This window comes from Protopterus annectens, chromosome 2.part1, assembly GCF_019279795.1.
Source record: "Protopterus annectens isolate FY-2018-M chromosome 2.part1, PAN1.0, whole genome shotgun sequence".
NCBI classification, from domain to species: domain Eukaryota; kingdom Metazoa; phylum Chordata; order Ceratodontiformes; family Protopteridae; genus Protopterus; species Protopterus annectens.
The window spans coordinates 85,177,783-85,203,498 of record NC_056729.1 but is presented as its reverse complement, the minus strand read 5'-3'; the positions used below and the strand labels follow the sequence as shown (position 1 = coordinate 85,203,498).

General features: G+C 39.2%; 1 protein-coding gene across 1 annotated transcript in view; it reads right to left on the bottom strand.

The window, feature by feature from the left end:
* Positions 1 to 25,716, bottom strand: part of LRBA (LPS responsive beige-like anchor protein) — a 4,045,850-nt gene that overhangs the window by 1,543,603 nt on the left and 2,476,531 nt on the right. The window contains exons 38-39 of the mRNA XM_044063433.1: positions 4,482 to 4,631; positions 801 to 937 (exon numbers count right to left, since the gene is read on the bottom strand). Coding sequence (XP_043919368.1) covers positions 801 to 937; positions 4,482 to 4,631 — 287 coding nt within the window. The remainder of the gene's footprint in view (positions 1 to 800; positions 938 to 4,481; positions 4,632 to 25,716) is intronic.

Sequence of the window (25,716 nt, the reverse complement as noted above, 5' to 3'; positions counted from 1 at the left end):
TGTATTTTAGTTTATAGCCTAGATTGTTTCCTTCTCAGTTTTTGCTAAAGAAATTCGAAATGGCATATTTGTTACTTACAGTTCTTCTATGGGCCATTTCTAGAGGCCGTTAAAACCATGCTCTAAATCTATTACAATCACCGAGTATGACATCACATTCTACTGCCAGGGTAAGAAATTTGATACTAGAGCAGTGCTGTATGACCATGTCAAGGAAAGCAGCATTAACACACCGACTGTTTAAAAACAAGCACACTTTTTTTCATAAGCAAAGTATATTTAGTAGCACAGGGAATAAACAAGGATACTAAAAAGAAAACTAAATGGTGTATATCAACATATCAGTTTGCTATACACTCCCTGCAATAAGACAACAGCTCTAAATTTTCTGAAAAATTCATAGGAAACATTTCTTAAAAAGTGGTTAGGTTCACTTACAAAGATGAATGACCTAAGCATAATGCAGGATACATTTTTGGAGGAGCAGGTCAACAAATGTCATGAGTGGCAATGCTTTGTTCTTTGGATCCCCACAGTTCTGTCCTCAAAACACACATTCTATTACAAGCTTAAGACAGGAAATAAAAGTACATACATTCCCTGCTTTGCACAATTAACAAGTATAGGCCAGACTCCCTGTCAGCTGACCTACAAATGTAACCAGTGGCTCTGCTTTGTTCTTTGGACCCCTGCAGTTTGCTTCATCAAAACACAATGCATGATACAGTCAAGTTTAAAAATAAAAGCAGAAAATTGCTCAGTTTTTCACAACTATGTGTAGATCCAATCTCCTGTCCTACCTTGGGGTCAGTCTTCTTGAAGCTGAGATCCTCTTCATCCACTTCAAAGTAGAGCTCTGTGGATGTGATGGATAAAGTCCCTTTCACTACAACTGCTGGAGACACAAGCTGTGCTGGTGAGCTGAAGCTCACAGGAGCTGGTACATAAAGACAGGGAGAATACATCTGGTAAGTTAGCCATTTCAAAGACTAAGGCAAAGGTACAACAAACACCACATACACAAACAGAAAACCTTTACCACATTTGGTTCAGATATTAGATTCCCGTTTCACCCACTTCATACTGTTCCTTTGGCTTTCTCAGGAAATTCGGTAATATAGCACATAAAATGAATGTGTGCTCCTCTTGCTTATTTTATGACACATTCCCTATTCATCTCAGAAATAATTGCACTTGTACACGTTATACACTTCTTCATCCCACATGGCATTTTGTGTTCAGATACTAGTAACAGGTAAAAACTGCGTGTATGTATGCACGAGCATTATAAAGACACACACAAGTCATGTGTCTGTAGAGACAGAGGCATCCACTGACAATTTTACAATACTTCTATTGTCCCACTTGTCATGTCCACTGACTTACCAATATTCACTTCTATTTTATTGAACTAAAAAAACTGAATGCAACATAATGCAATTTCTGCAAAAGACAAACATACTTGGATAAGCTACCCGAGTTCTCATCAAATAAAGTGCAATTTTTGCTATATTTTAACAATAATCAGAGTCTCCACTTATTATTAGCATTGTCTGGGGGATTACAGAAGCCAACAGCTGCAGCCTTCCTTTCCAGCTGGGTGCATTTTTATTAGAATAATGATTTAATATCTTTCAAGGGCTGATGGTTGGCAGAAATGAAAACAAACCACAATGAAAACCCGTGTTCTCTAAAACATTATGCAGGACAATGGAGCCAGTGCATAAGGTGACTCACTACGTGAACATAGATAGCTCAGTTCCAGCTGAGGGAAGGAAATGTTATTTTTGCACAAGCCTGCCCCTATGGCACTTTTGCTGTGGCAGGTACATGCATCCAGCGATAAAGGAGTCACATTTAACGGCATTACTAGATTATTCAAGCACTTTATGTTTGGAAACTATGGCATTTGTGAAGGCTACCAAAATGTCAACAAGCACCATAACTTCATTTAATCAATTTATTGGTCAAGTCACCTTGGATCTTTAATTTAGGAAGGCAGAAGGAATGGAGGGATTTTCACTTGAACTCAAACAAGTTTTCTGCTTCTGTGCAATAACATTTAATGTCAGCAGCAAGTCTACTGACAAAAAGACAGACAGACAAAAAGGAAAGCACGTGTCCAGGTAATCAATAGGTGACTAGATGCCAAAATGTTCAAATGAATTGTCATTTCCAGCCATTGTCAGGAGGGTGCTACTGTTTAATCTCTCATCAATCTTAATGCGTGCCAGGATGACAAAGAAAGGGATGCTCAGCTCATATTCTAGCATGCATCGCCCTCTATTCCCTATACAAATATATTGTGTTCGCAGACGGGCAGCAGATAGCTACAGCATTGCCTTGATTTCCCCAAGCTCACTCACACAAATGAATGAAATAAGCATTTCTGTGTTCTTTTGCTGTCTCCCTTTGCCCCGTGTGCATTAGCATGTAATTCAGAAGAGAAATAACATTTTTTCAATCACTCTCCGACATTCAATTACAGCCCGAGCAGGCAGCTGGAGGAACTGGGGCATAGGAGGTCCTGCAAGAGACCCCTGACAATTTGCACTTCATTTCTAACCCACAGCACTTTATTAGCGAGGATTACTCTCTAATCCGATTGACACTGTAAGGATTATAAAATTAAACTCCCCTTTCACCTTCTGTACAATGCAAATGTAATATGGATGGATGCACGGGAAATCAGAACGCTGCAATTAAGAGAAAAACAAGACAGAATACAACGCAAGGCGATTCCTGTTGTATACCATGTATTTACCACCTTCAATTTTAAACACGTTTTTATTTTATGTACATTTTATCTTAAACTGCAGCCTTATGCATTTTAAGAAACCAGTGTTTACCCCCAAAGTCACCTTTGTACTCAAAAGAAAAACAGTAGCAAAATGAGTGAATTACTATTGTAAAATGCCACAAATGTTCAAGTCCAGTTAAACATCTTTTAGAGTTTACATAAAAGGTAAGACAATGCATGCAACTGATATTTTAATAATTATTAAAGTCTACTAGAACTAAAAAATAACTAAAAAATAAAATAAATAAAAATAAAAATTCCAGACATTTTAAGCAACTCCTTTCTTGGATCGTCTTCAGGCAAAGGTTTTGCAAATCTGACAGATGTTCTCAGGTAGGTTTTGGATTTTAAAAAATCTAAGCAATAACTGTTTTTTTTAGAAACCACAATGGCCGATAATTGCTGGGATCAGATCGTCACGGATTTCATCTTGGACTGTAAAATGGAATAACGTGCGCACAAATTATTCAAAAAAACTAAATACAAATTATAGATTAAAAATCAGGTTGTATGGTCCCTTCCAATACCCAGGAAAGCTCTATATAATAATGAGAAAGGGATATGTCAAGTGGGTAAGGGAAATTAATGCTTTTTCAGACCGCGCATTTTTTGTTTTGCGAACTTTGGGTTCTAATGGTGAGTGAGGAAGGATTCCACAATATTACTTAAGACTGTATGAGACAGGCACACACCCGGCCTTTCCAGGGAAGCACTGGGACTACCACAGCGATAGCTGGGAGATCATCCTGATTTCTAAAGAGAAAACTATGTCCGTGGCATTTACTACAAAATGGGGCATCTTCGTATAACATATTTTAGAGAGCTATATTTTGAGCGAGTCATGATCAGCTTTTCACGAACTAAAATAATCAACTCTTGGTTAAAACTTGTTTGAACATGGTATACATACTAAATGAACCTGGTTTACTTAAAAGTGAATGGACAGTACATGCATTTAATTTTCAATTGCTGCTACATATACGATAATAAGAGGTGTGGTACAATAGGGACGTATTCTCGAACCTCCTCTACGGCCAAGTCACCCACTAAAGGCACTTATGAAATATTAACACGGTACTTAATGTAAAACTCACAGCTTCTCTGCATAACCGTGGGTAATTTGGTGCAGGAAGTAAAGCAATAACATTATTTGTGTAAGTGTGGAACCGGTGCTGATCTGCAGCAAGCAAGCAACTCCTATTACTTTGTCTGACGAAACTAAAAATGCTACTTCTGCAGAATGCACGTCAACACAACAGTGCATGCACAAATATGTTGAGGGTAAGGCAGAGGTAAATGCTCTCTCTCCTTCTACCCAAAACCACGTACTGTCAAGCAGCATAAAGAATAAGAAAGTGTCGTGCGAGTACAGCTAGTATACGATTTAATAAACCACCCACAGTCTCCTGGAACCACATAAATCTAGTTCGCTTGTGTACAATATAAAAAGGCAACACAAGGCATGGATAAGCATTTTTGCGTGGATTTAGCAAGACAACATTTCCATGTCGCCATATATAATTGAATCTTAAATTTCATGGGCATACCCCATGTGTGATAAAACAAGGGCAGACTAAGTTACAGCTAAACTAAAAAGAAAGACAAAGTAAACACATACACAGGCGAAACGGGATAATATGGGAAAGACATAAAAACACTGCCAGTTTGTAGCAAAATTTACCAGCAACACTGTCGGTGTCCTTCTCTTCCTTCATTGACAGGGCATCCTCATCTCCCTCCTGAAGTAGGAGCTCACTTTCCGAGTTCTGGTTGCCCAGAGCATGGGTTCTGATCGCCTGTTGCCCTTTACCCAAAACGTCTTCTTCGACAGCTGAAATATAAACAAGACTATAATCTGCTAAAACTAATGATACCGGTGATAACAATGACTAGCTCAGAATAAGTATTTATAAGACATCTCTCTCAAGCTGCTGACAACTGTTTCCTCATAAATGATGTAGCACGTTCCACAGCAGGTCCAAACAGTAATCCATTAAAAAGGTCCCGGACCAAATCATTCTGCAGCTCAAGTCACATTTTTAGACCATTCTGAACAAAAACATTCATTTTGGATTATTTTAATCATCCTTCCCCCAACAGTTGTATTTTTTTTGGAAAACGTGAATAGATTTAAACCACTACAGTGTGAGTTTTAAACTTGATTTCACTTTTCGCCATATAAATAGCAGGGATTTCATTTCCAAAACGTAGTTTTTTCACTCAGCATAGCCATTTCCCAGTAAAACAAATATGCAGGTACGTACGTATACGCGCACACACAATATGTACATATACATTCCAAAACAGTGCTCTTTTAAAATCTTATGCACGTTACAAACAAATGGACAGTTTTACTGACAAACGTACACATGTAGTGACCAGTCAGATACAAGAAGCCTCCAGCGTTTGAAACTGCTAGATCGTAAGACAATCATGCTCCTTACTCTGACACTTCCATCTGTTAGTTTGTTTTACTTATAAACAAAGTACAGGTTTAATCTTAAGAATAATGCACCAACATTTTTTAAATGAAACGTTAACATTAAGCCGGACAGATGTCTACAAACACTACAGGTTATGACATTTGTTCTGGAATGTGTGAAAACTGCAAAGCTAAGCAGCACGGTCAGCAAAGCTGTTATTAAATAAGGTGATCACGGCCACCCGCCCCTTCTTATTTGGATTCCTTTATCGCGTCTAATGTGAACATATTTAAATATATATTTGGTAGGCATGCCGCTCAACCTCTTAGCACAATTAATCTGGAAGAAGTCTAAAATAATGTGGGGACAAGGCCCAAAAATAGGGAACTATTTTAAATATTGTTCTTATAAACTTAGAAAGTTGATAGAATAACAGGATTTGTTTTAGCATGCATTTTCTGAAAGATATGAAGTCTGAAAATCAAGTGTATGTCATTATTTAGTGACTTCAGTCCGCAGTGATTTGCCAGAAAAAAAAAAAACATTTTATGAGGAACAAACTAAAACTACTAGACGAAAATCTGGAAATTATGTGAAAATCTGGACAGTTGAGAGGTATGTCGGTTGGTTAAAAAAATACAGAAACGCATTCAGGAGCCGTTAAAAGGTAAAACAATAAAAACACAGGCTACAAATGGAAAGAGAAGGTGTTTTTCAGGTACAATTACCTGTAGTGACTACACTCCAGATAAATTATTTCACCCATAGTATCTCCACTTAATGAAGATGGTGCATCTAATTTATAAACTTCATTTATTGTACTCGGTTACTTTCAAACACAGAAGTCATCTTTTCTCTTCATTGCAAATACTGTTTGGATGACACAGGCTTTGACGGAAGCTAAAGCAGTCTGCCTTAAGATAACTGCAATTTTCTGATGCCCAAAGTGCGACCTTTTTTAAGTAAACTTGAGTTTTTTACATTGCAAACATACTTACAAAGAATTCAAATAAATTGCTTATTGCCAAACATGCGAATTATTTCCCACTTTACATCGATTAGAAATAAATATACACACACACATTATATATATATATATATATATATATATATGTATATATATATATATATATATATATATATATATATATATATATATATATATATATATATACACACACATGAAAAGCAGACAGTTAATGTCCTAAACTACCGTGACATTTGCCCCCGACACAGATGTCACACCAAAAGAGCAACAGGTGGCCAACTGGAATGGAAGGTGTTCACAGCTATGGTGACATTTTGTACGTTCCCTTGTTTCCAAGTGACTGTTTCTGCAAATGTTGGACTTGTACAGTTCAACAGTATTCGCTTTGTGAAAATGGCACACGCATTTTCCACGTTACTAATTTTTCTTAGCGTTTAACATGAGTCCAATTTAATGTTAGCTTGACGAATTAAGCAACAAGAGACAAAACTCGTTTTTCTTTAAAAAAGTAAAAAAAAAAAAAAAAACAGAGAAGGTTGGTTGCCAGACAAATCTTTGCTCTTTGCATATGTTTACATTTTATGAGAGATATGCCTCTTGTAGTTACGAGATTTAAATCTAAAAAAAAAAAAAAAAAAAATCAGATATACAAGGGCACATCTAAAAACCCGAGTGCCAGCCTTCTTTATACAGGTTTTGCGAAGGAGGAGGCTGTGCTCCGCACTTCAGAGGAACTGTTAGGTGACAAAAGTCGTCAAAACCGTGGATTATTTTGTGCAGGTACAACTTTGTTGGTCTGCTACACAGAAGTAGGACACAAGCTGTCAAGTCTGGGAAATAGTTAGGGGACTGCCTTCCAGTCAGTGCGGGCAAGCGTATTCTGACAGTGAGGTAAGTAGGTGGGTGTGTGTGTGCCACACAGTCCTAATACTACTGTGGGAGCTGTAAACACTAACTTCTGCAGTTAACACAATTACAAAGAAAACAAACACGCGTGTGTTAATATAACAAGGGTTTTAATTAAAAAAAAAATAAACAAACAAAATACATATTAAGTATTTAGCATTTCTTAAGAAAACCACTTGCCCCCTAGACGCAAATATTACTTAAGACCTGCATAAATCAAACTCTAAAACTACGCTGGGCAGAATTCTGCCGGTGTCGCAACGTGAAAACTCCAAACCTGCTGATGTTAATCCAGCTCACAAATGCTTCAGCAAGGATGTAGACATTTACCAAATAAGTCAAGTCAAAAACGTTTTAGACACTCGATTCTTGTTAATGAATATATGCAAATTAACTGAAGGTCTGTAGAAAGTTTTTAAATCTCAACTGGACAATTACTGTAAATTCCACTTTTTTCTTAAGAAAACTCAAAAGTAAAAAAAAAATCCGCACGGCCTGGTACAATTAGCCCCATATTACGCGTCGAAAACAAACTATTTTTTAGAATAAATTGCTCTGTTCTTCTTACTAGAGAGGGAAGGAATGGATCCTAAGGAAGTAGAGGATGGTATACCTAAAATACAATACAAGTGCAAGGAGCAGAGCCACAGCGGGCGATCGTGTCCAAGAAAAGGGCGGAGAGCGCACAAATAATGAAAACTTCTTGGTCTTTAATAATATTTTGGAGAAGGTGTGCTTAACCTGCTTGGTGGTTCATTTCTACAAAATGAAAATCAGGGCTAATAAACAGTCTCATTTAGAGACAGCCCTTAATTAAATAAGGCAATCGGAGCCCGGCGCTAAACCCCCCAAACCAACCTTAAAAATCACATTGCACCGAAAGGGCATGGGGTACCTACAAAACACTAATCACTTACAATCACATAAGCGACTATACGTTGCACCCCTTCTCCTCTGCAGTATTTTTCTTTACATATTTCACCACAGCCTCAGAAGGTAACTTTGCGCATTTTTTCAGATGTGATTCCGGATTGGGAATATAATTAGCTACATAAAGACACCTGCATACAGATAAAGAATCAATTAAATGTAAGCAATATAAAACAGGTAGAGTTGTGTCATACAGAAAACTACCTGGTATAAAATACCTTCATTTCCGCCTGGTAGGAAACCAGCATTAGAAAACACAGCACACCTTTTACAGCTTCTCTTTCCGACGGTCGTTCCTTACCCACTCCAACCTCCCTACAAAAATAAACCAATAAGGCCTCCCCCACTCCCATACCAAAAGGTGTACTTTTATTTCCCTTCAGATGCTGGCCACCGGATAAAGGAAAAGACAATAAAAAATGCCACTGGAGTTCAAGTATACTTGGCATGCACTTAATACAGCTAGTACTATCATTTGATAATATGAATGAAAAAATAAACGTCAAAAAATTTGATCGATAAACTGGGATAACCTGTTGGTTTAGACCTAGGCAACTGCAGACATGGAAAGCTACTGAAAAATACATTTTAATACAAAGCACCGTGGCTTTACGGCCTCCCCACCTACCCAGTGCCACATACCGACATGACTGTAGTCGGGAATGTCTTTGCATTCAGTTTTTTAAACATCAATGTGAAAAATTCTTACTACAGAGACCAGAATGATCTCAATTAATAACAAGTACATACATCCTTATATGACAAGGCCTACCACAATTTTAATATCTGTAGGAGGCAATGCTTGAAAACAATGTACACATTTATCCAGTTGGATGGGGAATTAGGGTTTGTTCAACTCTCTGTCCTATGTCCCTATAATGCCTGCCATACACTGTTGAATATTTACACTTGTAGCTGCCAGCCTGCAGCAGGAGTACACCTTAAAACAAACTGAGAAAGGATTCCAACTTGCAGACTTAAATCAGGAGATCTGAAGAACCATGAGCCAGCAATGGGATTATGAAACACAGCATCAGTACAGACTACTCAGGCTGAAGAGCTTGCAGATGTAAAATTTAACCTGAATAATTTGGCACCCCTATGATTTTTTTTTTTCAAAATAGAGATAATGGTATATTTAAATCAGGATCATGGAGAAAAAGCTAATGGTGACTGCCAGCTTGGCAAAAAGTGGCCAGAGATGTAGAAAATAAATGCACACATCTGTCTGAAGCATCATTTACATTTAAGTTCTGATTAATTAAGTACTCCGCAAAACTTCTAACAATAAGTCCTTAACTATGTGTATACAGGCATACACATCCAATTCATCTAAGCCCAGTTCAGGTTTGTAAGGGTTTTGCACAGCCACCATTATGTACAAGAGAAGGCTGAACGAGGCAGGTAGAAGAAAAAAGCATGCCCCCCCCCCTTCCAAAAAAAAAAAAAAAAAAAAAAACAGATTACACATTTGGAATTTGGAAGCACTCCAGCAATGCCCAGATAATCTTCAGTCAGCACACAGATTCCCTTCTCCATTTTTTTTACACTACCACTGCTGCTATAAAACCAGCGAAACGCTGCAGTAATCAGAGTATTCTCAAAAAAAAAAAAACACACTAAGAAAGACCATTAAAAGCAACACTACAGCACCCAGTGGTCACAGCAAATAATTTATTTTCCAGTTTGGGTAAAAGCAAATTGTTTTGATCCTTTGTAGGCAGCCACGGTGGTGCAGCAGTTAGCGTTGCCACCTCACAGCAAGAGGTTCTCCGGTTCGATTCTCGGCTGGGGTGCCTTCTGTGCAGAGTCTGCATGTCCTCCTTGTGGTCGCGTCAGTTTTCTCCGGGTGATCCGGTTTCCTCCCACATCCCAAAGACATGCAGTAGGTGGATTGGACACACTAAATTGGCCCTAGGTGTGAGTGTGTGCGCCTTCTGTGGAAGTTTGGGCGCTGGGCTGGCAGCTCAACACCATAAAAATTCCACTGCCAATCATGAGCGGACAGATGATCCGTTGTGGTGACCCTTAACCGGGAAAAGCTGAAAGAAGAAGTAGACCATTTTATGCCAATACCAGATAAGAATGGCATATCAATGTATATAGAATGCTGTAACATGTTTCTTGAATAGCAAGAGAAACCCTAGGCAATATTTATTTATTTACATTTGTTTACCGGGAAATTCTGACTGGATGCAGGTCCTTTTTCAGCAGATGCCCGGGGAGAAAAGCTCCACATCATGTACATGATAAACAGAGATACAAAGTTGCAGCAATTGTAAACATTACAGGTTGTTGGCTTTAATACAATAACAAGATATTGATTTATATATATATATATATATATATATATATATATATATATATATATATATATATATATATATATATATATATATATATATATATATATATATAAATAAATAAATATATATAGAGGAATATGCAATGCAGACAGAAATCAGTATTTAACCCAACTCTGCTTCTCAAACTAGTCAATGCTAATGTCATCATTTATGTGTTTAGATACACGCACACAAACACACACAGAGGACCATGAAGTACAACTACACTTTTTTTTTTACATATTTAACCTTTTGACTATTTTTTTTCTTCAACATAGGCAGTTCTCCGCTATTTCAACAGCCCAGTGGTAGGCCAGATGAAATGGCGATCTGGAGGGCTGAGATTCAAATGATAATGCACATGAACCTTGGCTAGGGCCTTTGCCATCAAAACTTTCCAAACATTATAACAGCTCATTTGACTAGTTCAAGAAGCATGTTGATACACACACTAATCTCCTCTCTAACTACACATACACATGCACACAATTAACCCTTCTAGGCTTTCTGCTTAAGAAAATGGGTTATGTTAAACAGAAAATATACCAAATATGGGCAATGCTGCACAAAGTTGATGCAACTACAGTGATGGCTAACCCTGCAAGGCATCCAGGCTGCTGTACTGTCCACTGTCTCGACTAATAACACTAGATGGCCATACCACAGATGAAATTTAATGAATCCCGATTTTAGCTGACTTATCAAGTAGTACAGTGTTTTGGAAACAATGGCATAAATAACAGTATAGAAAAAAACTTGCTTTTTAAATTTAGCTCGTTATATTTTGCAAGTCTATGTTTCTGTTCAGTGAAAGGCTTCTGAATGCAAGGGGTTACACAAAAGCACTGTTCTGCATGGTGATTTACTATTCTCAGGCCTTTTAACATCTCACCAGTACTTTGTTCATACACAGTGGCATTTTAACGAAGATGTCTTAGAAAAGGGTGACTGCCATGTGATCAGCTGTAATGGCACCATTAGGAAGGCAATTCTGCTGGTGACAAAGGAATGAAGATTACATGCTATGCCAGCCTGCAGGTAAAGTACTGTTCCATGAATCAACACAGTCTCCTATTACAAAAGCCAATTTGAAACAGCAATGACAAATGCATATCAAACAAAGAATAATAATATGAAAATACTTACAGAAAGGCAGCATACAAAGACTTTACATATGACAACAGTTCTAGATATATTTTTAATGAGAATAACACTAATATTAAGAAACATACATAAAGTAGCAATTTTACCAGCTAGGAAGACAGCCTTCTAAAGGACGACTTTGAGGAAAGTTTTCCTTTTGAAAAATGAGACAGAATTCTCATTTTCCAGCAAGTTAATGTGAACTTGGGAAGGGCAATTAAATTGTCAGAACAAACAAATTTGTTTTTAATGGGAAGGTAGCTAGAAGTATAATCAGGGGGCTCATATTGATTGCTGGAACAGAGACCATCAGTCTTTAGGTATTTACTCTGCTGCTTTTTGCACCAGAAGCACAGCTTCATGCCAAATCAATCCACTGGAAAGATGTCTGTTTCACACAATAAACACATAACTAAGCTATGTACAGCACAAGCACCATGCTCTGAAATATTTTTCAGAGAAATGCCACCCCTTTTATGGCCTTAGCAAATGCTGCTGTGTTTATTCAAACACAAAGCAATTTATATACAATAATGCAATAATGGATTTACATGCCCATATCATACACAATTCTGATACTGTGTGTGTGTGTGTGTGTGTGTGTGTATACACATGAAAGTGCAAATACATACTTAAAAAGGTATCATATAAAATACTTTCAGAATCTACAACATTTCTAGTTAATCCAGATGATCAAAATGTCAGCTTTCAGGTTGGCTGACTGGTAAAGGCATGAGAAACACTGACTTCATCAACAGTAACTGGGTTCACAAACAAATCTGGCTCAGCAATGGAATGATGCAACGATGAATGCTGACTCACTCAAAAAAACTTCTCCTTACCATTGGAGAGTTCTTTGTTGTTATGTTACCAAAACAGCAAGAAAGAAAGTGAAAGATGACAGTAGCAAAAGCATGCATGCTGCCACAATACTGTTAATAAGTTTACAGTGCAGCATGCGTATTGCCACAATATTGTCATGTACATTTACAGTGTAGTATGCATATTGCCTCAGTTACAGTGCAGCACACATGGTGCCACAATATTGTAATGTACGCTTACAGCGCAGCATTCATTCTGTCAAATATGCTTACAATGCAGCATGCATGCTGCCACAATACTGTCATGTATGCTTACAGTGCTGCATGCACAAAGCTACAATATTGTAATATACGCTTACAGTGCAGCATGTGTGTAGCCACAATACTGTAATGTATGCTTACAGTGCAGCATACACGTAGCCACAATACTGTCATGTATGCGTACAGTGCTGCATGCACAAAGCTACAATACTGTAATGTACGCTTACAGTGCAGCATGTGTGTAGCCACAATACTGCAATGTATTCTTACAGTGCAGCATGCACATAACCACAATATTGTTACGTATGGTTACACTACAGCATGTATGCAGCTCCGGTACTGTTACATACACTTACAATGCATCCTAGCTATAGGCATAAAATGAAAGAAGAATGGAAACAATAAAAATGCCTTGATGGAAGACTCTCTGGCTTCAGCATATCAGACATCCAGAAGGAGGTACGTCAAAGTGCAATACAAATGGCCCATGACTTGACCAAGGTCACACACACACACTGCCATGTCTGGATGCCTTATTACAACACCCAGCCCAAGGCAGTACTGAAAGGGAAGTTAAAAATAAGTGCTGAGGCAAGATGACCCTTGGCAGACCCTGAATGGGACAGTACCAGAGGCTTCAAGGTAATAATATAATACTGGAAAGACAACACATTCTTATTTTTTCTAAGCAGCTCTGCAGCATCAAAAGTGATGACAGAATGCTAAGGACTGCTAGTGAATGATGCTTGTTTTAGGAGTCTGGAAGATTAAACTGCAAACAGTAACAACTTAAAAAAAAAATGTGTTTCACAGATGCCCTGAATGGGAAAGTCAGGAGACCTCTTCCAGAAGATTAGTGATATTAAGGGAAGCTTCCAGGTAAAAACTGGCACAATAAAAGATGATGATGGGAAAGATCTAAAAGAAGATGATGGTATTAAGTGGCATATTTAAGATGGAACCTAAAATTACTCTTAAATACAGTCGAAATTTTCTGATCTAGAATCAGACATCATGAACACTTACATTAAATGGGCCTAGAATGCCTTCCTGTTAGCAATGATGCCGTAAGTGATGGAATTCCAGCTGAACTGCTTAAAATTCAGGAAAATGATGCTGTTACAGTGTTACTCATAATTTCATTACAAATCTGGAAAACAGGACAATTGTGGTTCTTTTGTCTATCAATATTACCCAATGATGCCTTCTGGAATTGGACAGTGGGCCACAGAGAGAGGAAAAAGGCACTGACTGAATGATATGGAACTGTAACTTAAGAGACGCAAGTGGCATAGCATGCCATCAGACAGCTTTTGTAGCTAGGCTCACTCCGTTTAAGGAATGGTGTCTGCAATTTCCTAGTTTACAGTGCAAATGCTAAAGAACTGTATAGCTGTGTGAATAAAACTTAACAGCTTCAGAGCCTATGGGTGAAGTATACACTTTCCATGTATGCAGCAACAAACTCTTCACGAGAATACACTACCTATCACAATATATGTATATCCCTATTTAGCGAAACTATGACACAGATGGTATACATAAAACTAGGCTACCATTCAGAAGTGTTACACTGTCAGGGTTGTGATGCAAACTGCTGCCTTCAGTGATAGAAGATAGTAGAAAAACTAATGACTTTTCCAAGAAGCTCACAATGATGTATCCAGTTGTTAGTATACAGATTGGCACATGCAACTTTTTTTTTTCTGAGTTAATCACTACCGGGTGGTTCCCTTTCTTGTCTTTCCCATCAGGTCTAGACCAGCAGTTTCTAACTAGGGCCACAAACTGATGCCCATGTGTCCGGGCCCACAGTTGCAAGAAACCCATAAGAGTAATAAAGTGAAAATCAGCACTCTGGATGGAGTAGCTTAATGGAGGACAGGTCTACAGCTGCTTACTGGGTAGCTGGAGGCAGGGCAGGCAGCTAACCCCCTCCAATCTTTGGCCATCTTCTCAATAATGATTCTCCATTTCAGTTGACACATCTCAATACTAACCCTTTCATAAGGGAAGAAATGTGATGGTGGACATAATCCTCCATGAGTGGCTATCTTTCTAACAGACCAAGTCCATTCTTATTTACTTGACTAAGGTAACGGACTGAACACTCAAAACTGTGCCATCAGTATATCAAACCAGACAACAGGGAGGGTCACAATACACAAGAAATAGGAAATTTGCCTCAGTGATGTAAACATGCATGAAAATGAAGACAATGTTCAGCCTTTCATATACTGTTGTAAAAGGAAAAATGATTGAGACAGCAGATGGGGTTGGAATTCTGCCCTGCCAGTCAATGTGAAAGAGAGGAGAATATGAACAGAGGCTATGGTGCTGTGCTCCACTGCTTACCACTGCATTTAATCAATTAAATCTAACAAAATCTTAAGTTTGATAGTCATTAGGGGTATGGTCCCTCAAGTAACACCGCTGATGCTAAACAGTTTGAGAATGCAAAAGGAAAACAATCACAAATCACTAAGTGTAGATCAGCCTCAACAACATGCAAAACATAGGCTCTGCTGCCTTGGGTATGTATCTTCATTGACCATAACCAACTCAAGCATAGGCTTTGTACTAAACACTACACTGTGCAGAACTTTTGGCCTAGTTCCCCACACTCTTTCCTCATCACTCATTTTGATTTTCAGTCCATTTTTGTGCTCACTGTACCATAGTATCTGTGATTCCCAGTGTTCATTAGCTCTCAGTAACTAATTCAAGTAAACTCTTACATTCATTCTCTCTCTCTCTCACACACACACACACACACACACACACACACACACACACACACACACACACACACACACACACACACACACAAATTTCCAGGGAATGCTGGTAGTATTCTCCAACATTACAGCCTTCTGCCTGGGCTCAGTTTAGTAAACTGCAACTAGTGAACAGTACCATGTGGGGGATCTCCCCCAGTTATCATTTCACTCTTATTAATAAGTCAAATAAACACAAATGACAGTATGCAACAAGCAGTCTGGCCAGTGAACATGGATGGCAGCTACTTTGTCCTCAGCCAAAAATACCATCTTATCATAACAAATAGTAAATAGCCAGCCACAAACTGTTTAATGTGAATAGATCAAAACACTTTACTCGGAAAAGAATGAGTTAAACAATACAGTTAACAGTTAAATATACAAAGATAATAAAACTGAACTTAGAAAAATAATCCTTTTGAACAAATATATTACAAGAAAGCATTTACCTCCAGCTAATCTTTTTTTTTGGCTATTCTTATCTAAAGGAATTACTAGACTCCAAAAGATGAATTTCCAAGCAGAGGAAGTACAGTTGTGTAAAATCTACCATAATGGTCAATGTCCTTCTTTTCATTGTCACAGTATTCCTAACTGAAGGGAACTCCTGGCAAGTATAGCCCAACATCCATCCAGTGTACCATAGCCTTTAGTTATGAAAGGAAGCACATCACAAATATGCTCCAATTGCAAGTTGCAAGGAATAAAGGTGACACATGGACATACACACTCAGAACTGAAAAAGCTCCAGGAAGAAAATAATATCCAAGGGGACAATGAAGAACATGTACATCCAGAAGGAGAAAAAGAGAGAAGAGCCCCTCAGCCAGGAGAGCAACAAGAACAAGCAAGAGCAGTGGGGGACAGGAGGAAGGGAATAAATACTGCAACAGTGTAGAGGACATATACTGTTATGGTAAGATTTTACACAACTGTATTATGTCCTTCCATTTCACTACTGCAATATTCCTAATATAAGGGAGTACACAAACGCTCAAGAGGAAACCTGGGAGGAAGAACACTGAAGAGCCATCCAGAAACCCATGCAGGATAGCCCTGGCAAAGCCAGCTCTAGCCCCAGAAATGATATTCAACTTGTAATGCTTAGTGAGGGTATGAATTGACATCCAAGTAGCAGCCTGAATGACAGAATTAGTATGTAGATCCTTGAAAAAAAGCACCACAGGAGGCAGCAGCCCTGGTACAAAGAGCTTTCACAGATGAGGAAAGACATTTACAATGAAAAGACTAGCAAAAAGAAATGGCCTTATAAATCCAGGATGAGATTTTTTAATTAGAAACAGCCAAAGACTTGGGATGAAAGGAAATAAAAAGCTGCTCATTTTTATGAATATCCTTAGTTTTATCCAAATAATATCTGAGCTATCTATGCAAATTCAGGGTGTGAAGAACCTTCTCACTTGCAGACTGCAAAGAAGGAAAAGGGAAAGATGACTAGATTAAGAGAGAACTCACTGATCACCTTGGGCATAAAAGGAAAATTAGTACGGGGAGACACCCTGTCTCTGAAAAACTATAAAGGGATTAACAGCCGTGAAAGACTGAAGCTCAGACACTCTCTCAGATGACGTGAGGGCTAAAAGAACAGTCTTCCAAGTATAATATTGTAAAGAAGCTGAAGCATCAGGCTCAAAAGGAGTCAGAGTCAAATTTTCAAGAACAAAACTGAGGTCTCAGGACTGAATAGGCTTCTTGGGACACCTGATCTGAAAGATGCCTTTAAGAAATTGCTTGACCTCAAATCTAGAGGCCAGAGGAGGATCCAAGGGCAGACAAGCAATAATTGCTGATAGGTGAGCATTAACTAAACAGGCTAACCCAGCATGGAGCAGGTCACATAAATGAGAGAACAGGAACTGCACAGATAAGGGATCCTGGTTTCAAGAGAGGCACCAGACATAACATCTTTTCCATCTGGGCAAATATGATTTTCCTGGTAGTGGTTTCCCAGCCTCCTGCAGGACCTGAAGCACATCCTCAGAAAGTAGGTGCCTAAAAGGGAACAAAACCCTATCACCCACAACGTCAGTTGAAGAGTGAACAAGTGAGGATGGAGAAGAGACCGCTTGGCTTGTGTGAGAAGATCCTGGTGGTGAAAGTAACTTGTGGTGACTGCCCATGACAAAGTGAGAAAGAAGGGGGAACCAACGCCGTCTGGGTCAAAAACTAGCAAGATTTTGGGAGAGTCCTGCCTGTTCTTATGCAAGACTCTCAGAAGCAGAGGAAGGGGAGGGAAAGCCTACAGAAACACCCCCTTTCAAAGGGAAAGGTAGGCATCCACTTTCCAAGCCAGAGGATTTGGAACTCTGCAAGAGAATAGAGGAAGCTGTCTGTTCAGAGGGGAGGTACAAAGAACTACCTGTGGAATACCCCACCAGTGGCCAATTTCCAGAAGCACATCTCTGTGAAGAAACCATTTGTGAGCCTGTGTACTGGACCTGCTCAAAGAGTCTACCACTAGATTGTGCTAGTAGGGGATGTAAACTGACTGAAGAGTCACTTGATTCTGAACAGCTAGATCCCAGACCAGAAGAGCTCGTCTATAAAGAATATATTACCTTGTACCCCTCGCTTGCTGACACATACCACATCACTAGTATTGTCTGTGAAATTTTTGAGGGGTCAAGGATGAAAAAGGGAATGGAAAGCCTGAAGAGCTAAAATCAGGGCTCTCATCTCTTTTATACTGATGTGGTCTCACCTCTGATGAGGAGGCCAGAGACTCTGAACCTTAAGAGAGCTGAAGGAAGCCCCCCAATCTCTGTCTAAAGTGTCTGTAAAGAGCTCTTGAGTCAGGGATGGGGCTTGGAAAGGAAGCCCTGGATTGAGGAAGAATTAATGAATCCACCACTGAAGCTTGAGCATGAAACACACTGACTTGACATACTACTGCAGCTTTTTCATATGGAACCTGCCCAGAGTAGGCATGGGAATGGTTAAAGTCATGAACCCAAGGACCCTGAGAAAGTCCCTTGTCATGACTGACTCCACAGGAAGAGGAGACTGAAAAAATGCAATAATAGACAGGAACTTGGGGAAGGTAGAGATGCTAGCATGGGAATGGTCTAGATTCTGCAACCAAGGAAAACATGAGCTTGAGGAGGAGTCAGGGCTGATTTTTGAAAATTTATGGTGAACTACAGACTCTATAACAACTGGAGATCCTGCAGCAGAGCCTTGGGAGATGAAGCTTGAATGAGCAGATCATCCAGATAATGAAAAATCTGAAATCCTTTCATCCTGCAAAATGCAATGATAGAAGCGAGGTATTTGGTGAATATCATTGGAGCAGCAGAGAGGCTAAAGGCCAAAGCAGAGAACTGAAATTGAAAAGAACAAACAAAGAACAGTAAACATTTCCTGAAAAGGGGATGGATGGGGATATAAGGGTAGGCATCCTTGAGAACTAGAGAGACCTAAAAGGCCTTGGAAAGAAGAGAAGGAAATAAGACTTGAAGAGACAACATACAAAAAGAAGGAATCTTGAGAAAGGTGTTGAGCTGTGAGATTTCCAAAACTGGTCTCCAGGTGCCCTCCCTTCCTGGAAACCAGAAACATTTTGGAATAAAACCCTTCAATATTGGGCTGGGGTACAGCTTGAATTTTGTCCTGAGCCAAAAAGGAATGAAGCATCTCGGAAGAAAAAAGAAACTGTTCCCAAGGAAGTTGAGGGATACCCAAAAAAGGAGGAAGGGATTTCCAAACCATGAAATATCCCTGGCACATAACAGACAGAACCAAGAGTCTGCTGGGATTCTCAACCAGTTTGGAAGGGACTGGGAAAGATGAAGGGATAAAGGGACCTAGCCAAGAGAAAGGGGAGTTAAACTGTCAAAAAGAACGGACTTGTCCTGAAAGTATGGTTTCTGGGAAGTAGGAGTTTGAGTAGACTAGGTAGAAGACACATGTCTAGAACCCCTTTTTACCTTTAGGCAGAAGGCGAGACTGCCTGTGACCAAAAGCAGACTTGGAAGGGTAATTTCTTTGACGCTTAGGTATAGGAGAAACAAACATGTTTCAGGACCTGTTAGGCCTTGGCCATATCCTGAAGAGACTCAAAAATTTCAGCAGCAGTACAAAAGAGATTTTTATTATTCAAAAGAGCATCCGACAATTTAGCCTTAATGTCATCAGGGTCAGCCTGAAGATGAAGCCATGAATAATGTTTCATAAATTAACCAAATGCAGCAGCCATGGAGAAAGTATCAGCTGTATCATAACTGTACTCAATAGAATGGCAGGCTTCTTGAGAGGTAGAAGTCAACAGGGTAAGGGCAAAGACATTTCCCTCAGCATTGGGCAAATCAGAAATAACCTGTGAAAACTGACAAGGGAGGGCCAAACATACCTAGTCATACAAGTCTTGTAGTTAATGGCCCTAAAGGATAAGGTAGCAGCATTATAAACCTTGCCCAGCCTCTAGATAGCATTACTCTCCTTATCAGAAGGAAGTAACTTGGCAGAAGACAAGAGCTTGGAGGGCTTGTCTGAACAGACAGATACTACAGAAGGATTAGAAGAAGGGGTTTCATACAAATATTTACATTAATCAAGCACCTTGTAAAATCTGTCAGGTTTCTCAGGAGCAGGGGTCTGAGAATCAAGAGCCATAAAAGCTGCTGAAAAGGTGTCCAGAAGGGCATCTAAAATGGGGATCAGCAGAAGGTTTCGGAGACTCCACTTAAATGAGTTTAATGCATTTTCTGAATATCAAAACCCTGCGAGCAATCCCACTTAAATAATTCCATCATATGGGTAACAGTGTCCCCAAAACAGAGTTTCTCGAAAGGAGAATATGGACTAACAGGATTCCTCCTCTTCTCAACCATAATCCAAGGGGAAAGGTATTTGGGAAGAATAGGATAAGGAAGAATCCAGTTCTCTAGGTCTTTTATGAGGAGTGAAAGGCCAAGGAGGAGTAGAGGAAAAAAAGCCCCTTGAGGAGACTTTAAAGCCATCATAGCACTAAACAACCCGAGTAAAATCCTGCTATTCATATTAGCTTAGCTGCAAGGGGAAATATGCTTGGTTTTCTGTTTCTTTTTCTGTGGGATGTCCACACAAAACTCCCTAGGAGGGTAAGACCCATGGCTACAGTCAAGCACAGTAGGGATCTCCTCCTCCCTTAATGAAATCTATGGAATCCCCTTCAGTTCCTTGGATACGATCAGCAGAGGTTCCCCCTCAATGTCTGGAGCAGAGATTTGTAAAGCCTCAAGGGACATGCAAAAAGTTGGATCCATGCCAGTCTCTGATGAGGTCAAGGCAGAGGAATCCGAAACAACCACCAGACGATCCTCTGGGTTTTTACTAGCCTCTATAGAGACATACGCGGAAGGCTGGACAACAGCCGTATCAGACCAAAGTTTTTTGCCCTTTTTCTTGGCAAATGGCTGACCCTTGGGATGGGAAGATTCCACCATAGCACCTTGAGCCAACAGCTTAAGATGCTGGTTTTCAAGGTAAACAGACAAGAAGACAAGCCAACTACGTCTTAGGGACACAAGCTTGGCAGATAGAAAACTGTGCATGGTCATGGGAAGCACCCAAACAAAACATGTACTGCTCCTGACGAGCTTCATGTGGAATCTGCCTCCCACATTGACCTTTTCCCTTTCTGGATGACATGAAACCAATCAACAGTAAATAAAAATAAGGAGAAAACCTAATGGAGCATTTATCTGAAAAAATGACTTGGTAACCAGCACAGAAAAAAAGGCATTCAAACCAACATTCAGTGATGTCATTTGGACTGACGGCAAAGATGTTTTTAGTGTGCTCATCCATATGTAACCTTTACACCCTACAACTTGCACAGGAAACATGCATGTGATGTAAACATCTGTCAGCACTAAAGGCTTTGCTATACTTACCAGATGTTGGGCTATCCTTGGCAAACGATCCCTTTGGTTAGGAATAATGCAACAGTGATATGGACATCTGAAGTCACAGGTTACAAGCAGCATTCCTTTTTTCCTTTTCAACTCAGCCACTCTCTCAGATTTCGGATGTTTATCTTTTTTTAGTGATACAGAAGCAGAGTGCCAGATTTTCATACTAATGAGTCTGTTTACTTGCTCTTGGTCAGCTCTCTCTCTCTCTCTGGCTTTTCTAATTGCATGTTTATGGCCTTGGCTTCCTGAGCCTGGGAACAGTCACACATCTTGCACTTACATTTTCATATCCTATGTTTAAGTGCTGTAATTCCCAGTAAAGGAATTTCCAAAGTTGCAATTTCCATTAATAACTCCATATTTTGTCTTACACCCACAGAAAAGTTTAGAAGTTTAGCCACAAAAATGCACATATTGCAGATTAAATCACATTTTTAACTGACCTACTGCACATTTTACAAGACTTACATGCAACTCACATATCTTTTACATTCTGATTTAGAAGAGAGTGGAATATTACATGTAAATCTCACACATTACCCAACCATTTGTTTCTCATTTACATTCATTATCATGATAATACCTCATGGGTTCTCTTATAGCAGGCAGTATGGTCTTCACTGGTGCCTTCCATATTTTTTTCATGATTTGCCTTTGGCAAATCCATGTATTCTCTTTCTACTTAAAGCCTTCCAGATTGCATTTGTGGTGGAACCAAATGAAGACAAGCCAACATGAATGTACTACAAACACAAGATAAATCAGTTTCTTATTACATTTAACTAAGCCTGTCTAAAATGTCTGCTTACCACTATACTTTGTAGAATGTCCAACTTAAAATTGCATTTTCATTACTCATGTTCATAAAACGTTCACATATATGAAAACATTTGCATTATGGTATCAATTAATCCAAGTAATTGACTTCACATCTATTTTCATTGCAAGTAAAGGCAGCTGAAAAAGATCCTACCAAAATCTATACAGATCAAAAAGGAATTACTAGAAAGCTGGGAGTAGTTTTATCACCTGTCCCACAACCATACACAATGGATACTGTTAACTACTTTACTCAACACTTAGGCGCTGATTCTGTTCTGAAATGTTAGGACTGCTGTTGCAGTGTGCAAAAGAAGGTAGTGACGACAAATGCAGAAATAGTAAGTTGGGCATGCGCATCAGTTGTCATTACTGTTCTTCCAAGAAAAGAGCACATGCTAATGGTATATCAGCCTGTAGACAAAGGTCTTCTAATGCCTGCTCAAGTGAAAACCACATTGTGCAAAACAGCGCCAAAACTAGAAATAATATACAGCTCAAAAGAACAAGTTTCATTTCAACAATTTATTAGAGCATAGCTAATAATTACTTTCAATTCAGATAGCAAAAGCCTTGACAGCATGGAGCCAAGAAGTAATGCAGTGCATTCCCCTGTGAAGGAAGCAGTTGTCAGGTGACTGCTGAAGAACAGCATACCTGTACTCACAACTGAATATGGAAGAGCAACAGCTGCAATATGTCCAAGTGAACTGGCAGTCATCTGAAAACTGCATACCAATAAACACTTCTTTAGATCTACCACCAGTATTTACTGCAAAGAGCCATTACTGGTTATAGCACAACTTATCAATCTACAAACTAGCATAGTCCTGACATGCAATAGTACAAGTCACTGCCTTTTCACCTAGTTCATAAGAAAACAGAAAATTATTAGGATAATGGCCCTAGGGCCCTTACAAGCCTAGCCAAGTACAACCCCTGTTCCCAAGAATATGACAGTATTAAGTGGAACTAAGTCACCAACTACTGCACCTAAGAGGGACACGGGTGAAACTCCTGGGGTGAATTTACAGATTTGCAGTTTCCCATCCAATCATCATTTTTTTTTTTTTTTTAACAAACAAAATAAAAAGGTACCCAACAAAACTTAATGCAGTCCTAAACTCACTACATCACTGCCTTCAAGCACCTTCCCAAAGACCACACTAAGCTGACCAAAAAATGCAAGTACTTGTGGGAATGTAACATACTGAAATCTGTTTCTGCACTGAAATGGTTATTAAAATAGTAGACATAAAAAATTAAACACATTTCATGAATAAATGTATGCAACACAGATGCAGATTATTTTCTGTGCTGGTTACCCTCAACAATTTTACAGACCTAACTAGCTCAATTTAAGGAAATACATACAGTTTCCATTCAAAGTAGTAATACAGTCTTTGCAACGCGAGTTATATTAAAGTATTAAACTAGGGACCATACAATATCTGAAATGTTTTATAAGAGTGACAAAGCAGATAGCATTTCTATCCTTTTGTAACCTAAGGCAAAAGTAAATGGTCCTCATCCTGGCTTATGGAAGGCTGCTTTATAATACAAGCACCACTGTTTGCACTGTCTGCTCTGCTTTATGTGGGTTTACAGCGAGAAGATCACAGCAAATTAAATTGGCGTAGCTACCTACTGCTGCATTTTCTCTACAAGTACTTGTCTGGGACTTTTCTGGCTGATGCTGTTTTTCTGTGGAGAACATTCAGCCAACTGATAGGAATAGTACTTTATTAGTTGCACCCTACACTGTACTGCACCTGAAAAAAACTTACATCGGATAAAATTTCCTTCATATTTTAAACTTTTTTAAAAACATTTCTACAAGCCAAAGGGGAAAAGGCACCGGACCTGATAAATAAGACACATACTATAAGCAAAGACTGAGCACGCAGGCCCATGTCCTTACTCTGCTATTCCTGAACCAAAGCTGCTGGGTCATCACCTCAGAACAATCTGTAGTGCCTTGAAGATATTATTCCTTTAGCAAAGGTTAGAACATGAAATCCTCCAATGGTGTAATATTTCTATACTACATGACAACTAGGAAGTTCATATGCTAAGTTCATGCACTGCCTCCTTTAGGGAAAACAGTTTAATTCCCTAGAAGCAACAAACTGTGTACAGCACACTAGCAAGAGTTGTTTCGTATCAAGCATTTATGAAGGGATGAGGCCAGTTACTAGTTTCAAAGGTTTTCTATAGCCTTTCCTAAACAGAAGATTTAATTTTAAAACAAGTAATGTGTTTAATGATGGAGCCAAACCTAACAGATGGAGTATATATAGCCAGCACGGGGGGCTGCTTTCACCTTCACTCCTATCCTTCAACTTCCACTGCATGACAGAAGTGAAAAAGTAAATACATGAGAGTGGTACTCAACTTCGAAAAAAGTTACATGACCCTAATGGGTCCTACTTACCAACCTTATTAACAGTGAAACATTCTTTAATAAATGAATGCATCCTTTCATTTCCCATCATAAAAGTGCAGTCCTTTCAAATTGTAGAAACAAATGTAAGTAAGCCCTAAAGTAGAAACTGCATGTTTAACAATACCAAAAAGGTAAGTTGTCAGATGCACATCTGACCTAACTTCAATGTCAACTTTCTGCCATCGGTGTATCATCTTACAGGTTCACAGGTGTTTACTAGGTTAATGACCACAAGGGCCTTTTTAAGCCTAGCCATGCACCCCAAATCTCTGACAAGTTTTGATACCCTTGATAAGTGTAAGCATGGGCCTGTGAGTTGAACCATTTACAGGTTACCTGTGTCCATTAGAGACATAGGTGCCAAGCCATGGATGAATTTCTGGTTTCCCATACAATTGTCCAAGATGCACTTGAAATGGGTTAGGGAGGAACTCTGCTTCACATGGATGGTAAGCCTGTTCCATAGACAGGGTAGTCTCTGGGGCATATCCCTATCTCTCCAGCAGATCCTATTTATATCACAGGCAAGGTTTAAGTCTTTCGAACGGGTAATTCTGGTGCTGTTTTGTGGATATACAGGAGGTCCATCAGAATGGAGTCTGACAATGCTCTGTATGCCAGGCATAGATCTCCCCTCAAAAGCCTGCAAGAGACAGAATACAGGGACAGAGCCTTGAGGCAGTTTGCATAGGTCATTTTATTTAACACCTTGTATTCTTTCTTTTAGTGAGGAACCTCTGTGGACATTCCAGTTGTTGGATATGCCTGGATAGGTTCATACCAAAGGAGGTATTATACTCAATGATAGGTCTGATGAATGCCAAATAAAGTGGAACAATGACTTCCTTGGACTTAGATGCCATACCTTTGTTTATAAGTTGAGCAACACAGAATGATTTCCTCACCACTGTAGACACGTGATGGTCAAAGCCTAGATTACTGTGTCTCTCTGACTATTGGGTCAACTCTAAGGAGTGTGTTGTCAATATGATAGGTACCAAGGATGGATGACTTCCCAAAGGATGCATTTCTTGGCGTTTAGTTTTAGTTCATGACTCTGACACCAACTGTTTGCCTGTGTCATCCTCTCCTGCAGAACATTTGTGCCGGTGTGAGATTCAATGACAGCTCCTAATTTG